Source organism: Haliotis rufescens, unplaced genomic scaffold, assembly GCF_023055435.1.
Source record: "Haliotis rufescens isolate VD_foot unplaced genomic scaffold, xgHalRufe1.0.p SCAF_71, whole genome shotgun sequence".
Taxonomy (NCBI): domain Eukaryota; kingdom Metazoa; phylum Mollusca; class Gastropoda; order Lepetellida; family Haliotidae; genus Haliotis; species Haliotis rufescens.
In genome coordinates this window covers 908,772-919,360 of record NW_025964363.1, presented here as the reverse complement: position 1 = coordinate 919,360, position 10,589 = coordinate 908,772, and the positions used below count along the sequence as shown (strand labels likewise).

Below are 10,589 nucleotides of genomic sequence, written 5' to 3'. Positions count from 1 at the left end.
ACTTCTGGTGAGATCCTTGTCACAATGTTACACTTCTGGTGAGATCGTGGTCACAATGTTTCACTTCTGGTGAGATCCTTGTCACAATGTTGCACTTCTTGAGAATGCGTCCGAACGACTTCACATGTCATATAGTCGCACCAGTTCGTGTGTTCAGTGCGGGCAGAACCAACAATGGTATGTGAACTTCATCCAACTTCAATAGACTAAAAAATCCCAGGATGTTGTGATTGCCTTTCACGTTATAATCAGCTTATTGACATGTTATTCTTTTGTAGTAACATCATCGATTGACGCGTAGAGAACAGCGAGATGAGGGCACACACACACACGTGGCCTGGCGTAGCTCACCTTAACTGAAGGTGGATGTGAGTTAATGTTTCGCTGTATGTAACATCATCGATTGACGCGTAGAGAACAGCGAGATGAGGGCACACACACACACGTGGCCTGGCGTAGCTCACCTTAACTGAAGGTGGATGTGAGTTAATGTTTCGCTGTATGTAACATCATCGATTGACGCGAAGAGAACAGCGAGATGAGGGCACACCCACACACGTGGCCTGGCGTAGCTCACCTTAACTGAAGGTGGATGTGAGTTAATGTTTCGCTGTATGTAACATCATCGATTGACGCGTAGAGAACAGCGAGATGAGGGCACACACACGTGGCCTGGCGTAGCTCACCTTAACTGAAGGTGGATGTGAGTTAATGTTTCGCTGTAGGTAATATCATCGATTGACGCGTAGAGAACAGCGAGATGAGGGCACACACACACAAGTGGCCTGGCGTAGCTCACCTTAACTGAAGGTGGATGTGAGTTAATGTTTCGCTGTAGGTAATATCATCGATTGACGCGGAGAGAACAGCGAGATCAGGGCACACACACACACGTGGGCTGGCGTAGCTCACCTTAACTGAAGGTGGATGTGAGTTAATGTTTCGCTGTAGGTAATATCATCGATTGACGCGGAGAGAATAGCGAGATGAGGGCACACACACATACGTGGCCTGGCGTAGCTCACCTTAACTGAAGGTGGATGTGAGTTAATGTTTCGCTGTAGGTAATATCATCGATTGACGAGGAGAGAACAGCGAGATCAGGGCACACACACACACGTGTCCCGGCGTAGCTCACCTTAACTGAAGATGTCAGTCGACATTAAAGCGCGAACAGTCATTAGCATTTTATTTACATCTATTTAAAATTTGGGGGTAAGACAAAGCATCCCCATGTCCATCAATTGTGCTCCCCTTCTTGCTTATCTGTTTCTTTGTGCATATGAATCAGAATATCCGCCCGGATTGGCAAAGCCAAGATAAGTAATTTGGCCAAGAAGTTTATCTTAAGCTTCGGGTATATCGATGATCTGATATCGTTCAGAAACAATCAAATAGCCAAGTCCCTTCCACTGATTTACCCACCTGAACAGGAAATACAGGAGACCAGCGAGGCCGCTTCATCTGTTCCATATCTAAATATATGTACAATGATTCAGAGAGACAAAACACTCTCCACAAGACTGTATGACAAGAAGGATGACTTCAACTTTCAAAACAACAACTTTCCCTTCATGTGGAGCAATATTCCTGCAGCTCCAGCCCTTGGTGTTTACATTTCACAACTTTATGTGTACCAGCAAACATGCTCTTTCTACCAAGAGCGTCATACAACTCTTGCTCAGAAGTTCTTTGATCAAGGTTGCAACATCCAAGGCCTCAGTAAAGCTTTCAAACATTGTATGGTAGACGTGTGAGGACATTTCCATATTTGACCCATCACTGACAAACATTGTATGGTAGACGTGTGAGGACATTTCCATATTTGACCCCTCACTGACAAACATTATGTCCGATGCAATTCCCCATTTTGACTTGTTCGATATGTTTTCATGGTTTTTTTCAAGTGAACAATTGACTTGCCGTTGCATGTGTTTGTATGGGGTGCCACCGGTGGAGCAGGATACGCTCACCTTTTCGTGAACACCTGGTATCATCGTATCTCATAATGATTCAAAAACACATGTTCATGAAAAAGTCGAAATCGTACAATCGACTCCGTTTTTGGCAGAGATTTCTTTTGAATATGGAAAGGATCTTGTCGCTGTGATTGATGTGATTGATGTGATTGATGTGATTTACCCTAACATTAATACTTCTAAAACATAGTGCATATAGTCACGTGTCCCAGTCGTCAACCACATCACTCGTGTGGAGGATGTACCCTCTTGTCCTGGCAACACTTCTAAGATAGGGTCGTGTGGTCGTCATGGTAACTTCTTGCCAGTCGTCTGGTTCGTTCATTCTTCATTAATCTGACACAGGACGTGTATAGATTGGATTTCATTTCCTGTATAAACATTTATCGATATAGGTAATCTTCAGAGCACGGCAGTAGATGTATACCAGATGAACATGGTGTACGCTTGAGTACATGGCGTCAGACCAACACAGAATGATCTATCGACCAAAGTCAGCATGTTGTAGTCACGGTATTTGTTATCACTGAGGTTCCACTGTTGATTTGGACTCGAGGCTGTGGTATTTATAATAATAAGCATTTGTCAATAATTACTCAAACACACTGCGTAGTCGAAACATAGATCAGAGGCGAATGCATGGTAGGTTTAAGGGGGAGGGTGTTCAAAACAGGAGGGGTCTAACTTTCCATCCAAATGCGGGGATAAGGTCGGTAGGATGGGGCTGAGGGGGTGGGGGTGGGGGTGGGGTGGAGGGGGTGGTGGTGGTTTAGGCCATCATCGTTACCACTGTTTCGGAATATTTAATACATAAGATTTCAACATTACCACAACAAATACACGCGAGGAACACCTGATCGACACTGCTTGACACCTGATCGACACCTGATCGACACTGCTTTACACCTGATCGACACTGCTTGACACATGCTTGACACATGCTTCACACATGCTTGACACCTGATCGACACCTGATCGACACTTAATCGACACCTGATCGACACTGCTTGACACCTGATCGACACTGCTTGACACATGCTTGACACCTGCTCGACACCTTCTCGACACTGCTCGACAACTGTTCGACACAACACCTTCCAGATGAACGATGTCTCCACAAGGGAATGACATGAGATGGTCTGAGTTACATTCAAACCGCGGGTGTTTCTTCCCAGCGGCGCGAGGTTGGGTATTCTAGTGGTTTTAGTGTCCGCTCGTCACGCCGAAGACCCGGGTTCCATTCCCTACATGGGTACAATGTGTGAAGCCCTTTTCTGGTAGAAAATTGTGTTATTGTCACGATGTGACAAAATGCAACAATCGCGTGTTTTATAATGACGTCACGTCATCGATATCTTATGTGACCCACCAGGATAAAAGGGACCTTATGGGTGCCAGGATACAATTGTGCTTTGACGTCATAAAGACGTTTGACGTCAACTAACTTCAGTGACGATCGCCATGTGTAATTAAGAACTGACTTTCACTGTGTGAGTTCATTGGGGTATGAACCTTCATAGAGTGAGGGCAAAACTGTATGAACGTAGGAGCTTGTACAGTGATTATTTTCGTAAAGCATCAATTCATATATCTATATATATAGCATTATTAACAATTTGACACAGCATATTTTCTAAGCGTAAAAAATTGGATAGGCCTTGATCATGTAGGATCGAGCAAGATGTTCTGGCATGAACTTTGTTAACGCCATATTTATGAGCAATCATGGAAAGATAAGCTAATAATAAAAGATTAAACAATACCAAACTATAATATTGTAATCATTATATTGGAGAAACATTGTAGTTTTTCTTTGGCAATAGAGTCAAAGTGATTGGAAATAATCAATAATAACACACAGTCAGCAATCTATGTAAGATTCAAGGCATCATGTAAACCAAAATACGATTTCCACTTTCTGTTATAAGTACAAAGCTTTTTATTAGTTTTTGCTGACAGATATTCTAGATAAATAGCATCTTTTAATACTTGTTTAAAAACGTCCATTGAAGGTTTCGTTTTCTTTAAACTAGAAATAAAAGTCTCTTAGCTAACATAATAATATGATTTTTTGCAGGTTTTGCGCTTATTTCACCAAAACATACAGAAAACCTTGTAAAAAGTATATGACAAGTTCCAACAGAATTAAAAAAAGACTCCAAGTTCTGCCAGAATTCAAACACATATTCACAGTCATAAAATATATGCATCAAGTTTTCTTTCTCTATCTTTCAAAATTCACATAAATCATCATCGACAAGTTTCATTTTATACAGTTCTTTTTTTTGTATATATCATTCTATGCAGGAATCTAAATTGAAAATCTATCAATAAAATCTACCAACAGTACAGTCTTGATCTGACTTTGTGCAGTCCCAATGGTTGCTGAAAGAGGGCCAAAAGTCTACCAAATCAGTCTTATCACTTGGTCTTCGTTCTTTCTTGTGACTGTTATTCATACACTTATATATGTATGCGTACACACCATGTCGTCATGTCGACGTTCTCCATTCAACAACCTCCTATTTCCTGTTCTTTTGGTGTGCTGTGACGTGACGTGACGTCCATGTGGGTGTTCCTTTGGAGTACAATTCTTTTTTTCAAATCTTATAACGGCACAATTTCTAGATGGTAATTATCGATAAAATCAGTGGGGAGGCGTGGTCTTCTCATTGCTGACAATGTTATGTCTCTCCGTTTAAATGTTTTTAATGTTATTTTGTTTTTACTTCATTTCATGCATTGACCACAACTTGGTTAAACTGGAACAAACAGCCTGATGTATGTTTACTCTAAATATACCGTTTTCACTGTCTATGTATCTACACCTGAATTCTGGTATGCCTCACAAATGTTCAACTACAGGGATCACGTGTGGCCCGGTCGTCTAAGGCGCCGCGATTCGCTGTGCAGAGTTGCGTCCCTTGGGCACGCCAGAAACCTAACTCTCCAACTACACGTCTACCGGTCGTGAATTAATTAATGGGTAACTTACTGAAGATCATATCCCCAAATTGAAGAGGTAACAATGATAAAACTAAACGTAAGGAAATGTTTATATTTCTAAAGAAATTGAAAGCAGTTATCTAGTTTGAAAGATGTGCACGTGACAAATAGTATGGATAAAATATCAAAGAAGAATGGGGACCTAAAGATTTCTATTTCTATTTCTAGCCGTACTGTGAGTCAATCATGTTGACTGTAAAATCGAAAACAAAATATGCGATGTTAATGGCTATGTGCTTATTGTAGAAATGGACTTTAACGATACAAGCTAGCAACTGTTGCTATTGCTGGACCAAATAGAGACGGTGTGGATTCCTATGACAACTTAGACACGACAATTAGATCTCTTGATAGTAACCATATTGTTCTGTGTGAAGACTGCAATATTATACAATATTATTATACAATATACCCGTGAAGATCCGGGGAAGAATAGGTCTTCAGCAACCCATGCTTGCCGTAAATTGCGACTATGCTTGTCGAAAGAGGCAACTTACGTGATCGGTTGGTCAGGCTCGCTGACTTGGTTGATGCATGCCATCGTATCCCAATTGCATGGATTGATGCTCATGATATCAATCACTGGATTGTCTGATCAAGACTCGATTATTTACAGACCGCCGTCATATAGCTGGAATATTGCTGAGTGCGGCGTTAAACAACAAACCAACCAACCAACCAATCACCCTCTTCCATCACTAAGTAGTAAACACACGTGTATGTACCTGTGTTTACAACTCAGTGATGGGAGAGGGTGTGCAGATAGGGGAGCTGTTGTGGGCACGTGTGTTTACAACTCAGTGATGGGAGAGGGTGTACAGATAGGGGAGCTGTTGTATGCACGTGTGTTTACTACTCAGTGATGGAAGAGGGTGAACAGATAGGGGAGCTGTTGTGGGCACGTGTGTTTACTACTCAGTGATGAGAGAGGGTGTACAGATAGGGGAGCTGTTGTGGGCACGTGTGTTTACTACTCAGTGATGGAAGAGGGTGTACAGATAGGGGAGCTGTTGTATGCACGTGTGTTTACTACTCAGTGATGGAAGAGGGTGAACAGATAGGGGAGCTGTTGCATGCACGTGTGTTTACTACTCAGTGATGGGAGAGGGTGTACAGATAGGGGAGCTGTTGTATGCACGTGTGTTTACAACTCAGTGATGGGAGAGGGTGTACAGATAGGGGAGCTGTTGTATGTACGTGTGTTTACTACTCAGTGATGAGAGAGGGTGTACAGATAGGGGAGCTGTTGTATGTACGTGTGTTTACTACTCAGTGATGGGAGAGGGTGTACAGATAGGGGAGCTGTTGTATGCACGTGTGTTTACAACTCAGTGATGGGAGAGGGTGTACAGATAGGGGAGCTGTTGCATGCACGTGTGTTTACTACTCAGTGATGGGAGAGGGTGTGCAGATAGGGGAGCTGTTGTATGCACGTGTGTTTACTACTCAGTGATGGGAGAGGGTGTACAGATAGGGGAGCTGTTGTATGCACGTGTGTTTACTAGTCAGTGATGAGAGAGGGTGAACGGATTGGGGAGCTGTTGTGGGCACGTGTGGTTTATACTCAGTGATGGAAGAGGGCGTAAAAGAATCGGGAGCTGTTGTGGGCACGTGTATTTACTACTGGATGACGGAGGAAGGGGGCGGGGTGTACAGGCTGGGGAGCCGGTGTGTGCACGTGTGTTTACTATTGGGTGACGGAGGAAGGGCGGACGCTTTGCCACGAGACCACGGAGGCGGTCCCGCCACGTGGGACACAGCTGCTGTACCGGGACATCCTGATGCAGCACAAGGAGCCGGGACATCCTGATGCAGCACAAGGAGCCAGGTCATCCTAATGCACCACAAGGAACCAGGTCATCCTGATGAAACACAAGGAGCCAGGTCATCCTGCTGAAACACAAGGAGCCGGGACATCCTGATGCACCACAAGGAACCAGGTCATCTGATGAAACACAAGGAGCCGGGACGTCCTGATGCAGCACAAGGAGCCGGGACATCCTGATGCACCACAAGGAGCCAGGTCATCCTGATGCACCACAAGGAGCCAGGTCATCCTGATGCACCACAAGGAGCCAGGTCATCCTGATGCACCACAAGGAACCAGGTCATCTGATGAAACACAAGGAGCCGGGACGTCCTGATGCAGCACAAGGAGCCGGGACATCCTGATGCACCACAAGGAGCCAGGTCATCCTGATGCACCACAAGGAGCCAGGTCATCCTGATGCACCACAAGGAGCCAGGTCATCCTGATGCACCACAAGGAGCCGGGACATCCTGATGAAGCACAAGGAGCCGGGACGTCCTGATGCAGCACAAGGAGCCAGGCCATCCTGATGCACCACAAGGAGCCAGGTCATTCTGATGCACCACAAGGAGCCAGGACATCCTGATGCACCACAAGGAGCCAGGTCATCCTGATGCACCACAAGGAGCCGGGACATCCTGATGCACCACAAGGAGCCAGGTCATCCTGATGCACCACAAGGAGCCAGGTCATCCTGATGCACCACAAGGAGCCAGGTCATCCTGATGCACCACAAGGAGCCGGGACATCCTGATGAAGCACAAGGAGCCGGGACGTCCTGATGCAGCACAAGGAGCCAGGTCATCCTGATGCACCACAAGGAGCCAGGTCATCCTGATGCACCACAAGGAGCCAGGTCATCCTGATGCACCACAAGGAGCCAGGTCATCCTGATGCACCACAAGGAGCCGGGACATCCTGATGCACCACAAGGAGCCAGGTCATCCTGTTGAAGCACAAGGAGCCGGGACATCCTGATGAACCACAAGTAGCCAGGTCATCTGATGCACCACAAGGAGCCAGGTCATCCTGATGCACCACAAGGAGCCGGGACATCCTGATGCACCACAAGGAGCCAGGTCATCCTGATGCACCACAAGGAGCCAGGTCATCCTGTTGAAGCACAAGGAGCCGGGACATCCTGTTGAAGCACAAGGAGCCGGGTCATCCTGATGCACCACAAGGAGCCAGGTCATCCTGATGAAGCACAAGGAGCCGGGTCATCCTGATGAAGCACAAGGAGCCGGGTCATCCTGTTGAAGCACAAGGAGCCGGGTCATCCTGATGAAGCACAAGGAGCCGGGTCATCCTGATACAGTACAAGGAGCCAGTTCATCTGATGCAGGACAAGGAGCCAGGTCATCTGATGCAGCACAAGAAACCGGGTCATCCTGATGCACCACAAGGAGCCAGGTCATCCTGATGCACCACAAGGAGCCAGGTCATCCTGATGCACCACAAGGAGCCGGGACATCCTGATACAGTACAAGGAGCCAGTTCATCTGATGCAGGACAAGGAGCCAGGTCATCCTGATGCAGCACAAGAAACCGGGTCATCCTGATGCAGTACAAGGATCCGGGTCATCCTGATGAAGCACAAGGAGCCAGGACATCCTGATGCACCACAAGGAGCCGGGACTTCCTGATGAAGCACAAGGAGCCGGGACATCCTGATGCACCACAAGGAGCCGGGACATCCTGATGCAGCACAAGGAGCCAGGTGATCCTGATGCAGCACAAGGACATTGCATGTTATCATATGTTGTGGAACATGAAATTTACTACTTCAGACGCATTGATCAGACTCTTTATTACAATCGTTAGGTTCACAAGTCAGTATTAAGAGCGACTAACCGTGATATTTTTCGTGTCCGTACCAAAAATATTCGATGCGACACACTGGTACGTTTTATAGTCGAATGACGTCGTAATGGGTATGGTGTAAGATGGACCACGGATTCCATTGCCCACCCAAGAGATGGCTGGCGGGGGGATTCCGCTAGAGCTGCAGTTAAGGGTGGCTGCTGAGCCGTACGGAACTACAAGCGTCTCACTGGCAGGTCCGGAGATAGTTGGCTTCTTGAGGCACTCGCACCCTGGGTTCAGCTTGTCGGCGTCCGCGCCCCTCGCACCCACGTCCCCTGGCTCACCTTTCACACCAACCACGCCCATGTTGCCTTCAACTCCTTCCGGTCCCCTCTCGCCTTTAGAGCCAGCCTTGCCCGTGGCTCCTGGTGCTCCCCTCTCCCCTGCGTCTCCCTTCACCCCCGGGCTTCCATCCTCTCCCTTCCGTCCCCTCACTCCCTTCAAGCCTGGGTCCCCCTTCTCCCCCTGCAGCCCGGCAGTCCCGGGGGATCCTATAGGACCTGTTGCCCCCACAACGCCTGCTTCCCCCGGCGGCCCCGCGTTGCCCTTTCCTCCCTCTGGACCTTGGTATCCTCGGTCCCCCTTCACTCCGGATACTCCCTGGTCACCCTTGACCCCTTGCTGTCCAGGTGTCCCCGTCGCCCCCTTCTGACCCTTCTTGCACACCTTGGTGGTGTTCTTGCAGTGTCGCTCGATGACAGCTTCTTCCGTCTTCAGGAGACTCAGGAAGACATCCTCAAGGCCTGATTTCCTGCTGCGGGCGAGGGACTGCGCCGCATCACGCTTCACACTAGACGACAGTTCAAACACGAGGCTAAAACCATGCTCACCGTTCTGCAGTAGTGACTCAAGGCTACTTTGAAGATCTGAATCTTGAAGCTCGAGGCTGTTGATGTTGCTGCACTGCAGGATGGAGACAACGACCAGGGCGATGGTGTTGAGGACAACAAAGATGGTCAGAAATGTCACAGATTTTCCAACACCGTCAGACGCCATTGTATTTCGCGAGAGCTGAAATCTTATCAAACACAACCAGACGGTGCTTCTCACCAATACTGACGTTATCTCTGAACACCACGACTATCATATGATAAATGTTATGTTTCAACATTCCGATAAAAACACATACAAATATACTGAGGGGCGAAAACATGACGTTTTCTGAAAACACGAAAAAAGCTATTGAAAACAAAAAAAGAATCATTTCACACACACATACACACGTACATGCAAGTCGCTATACAAGTGCAATAATCTTGGACGCGACGTTAAACCCCATTTCACCTCAAATTACAAACATAGTCCGTTCATCTCCTAAATGAGCAGACGGGCAAGTCATGACATGTCTACTGAACATACCAGCTGTCGGGGATTGTAAATAATGTAGCTCAATGGCTGATCTCTTGTGTGGTGTGTTACCTAAGTAGCTGGAGACTCCAGATTGTGTTTCTCTGCACTTCCTGATGTGATGTTCTGAACATTCCAATAACTCTCCAACGGTCCTTGTCGGATATGCACAGCATCGTGATTATTGAATTAGCAGAGACAAAATAACTACCGTATTCGCCCCGCTCTAATAAGCGCCCACGGCCGATATTTGCTAATATATTGGCAAGTGAACAATCCCAATTATCACTCCTTCCGATTGATCAATGTACACAATACTTATTTATTCGTGTATAATACGCACACGTGTGTTATGTGCACCCTTAATTATGGGTAATTAAATTCTGGAAAAATATATCTGTTGTATATAAACAGTTCAGGCCGTCAGTTGTGTGTCACGTTTGACTTCCACGGATGTCTTGGTACGTTGTGTGTCAAGTTTGACTTCCACGGATGTCTTGGTACGTTGTATGTCACGTTTGACTTCCACGGATGTCTGGGTGGGTTGTGTGTCAAGTTTGACTTCCAAGGATGTCTTGGTA

At 46.5% G+C, this 10,589-nt stretch overlaps 1 protein-coding gene across 1 annotated transcript; it reads right to left on the bottom strand.

The window, feature by feature from the left end:
• Positions 1-8,588: 8,588 nt before the first annotated feature.
• Positions 8,589-9,711, bottom strand: LOC124111564 (collagen alpha-1(X) chain-like). The gene has a single exon (XM_046471313.2). It carries the CDS (start codon positions 9,655-9,657, stop codon positions 8,635-8,637), a length of 1,023 nt encoding a protein of 340 aa, XP_046327269.2. The 5' UTR covers positions 9,658-9,711; the 3' UTR covers positions 8,589-8,634.
• Between the last annotated feature and the right edge of the window lie 878 nt (positions 9,712-10,589).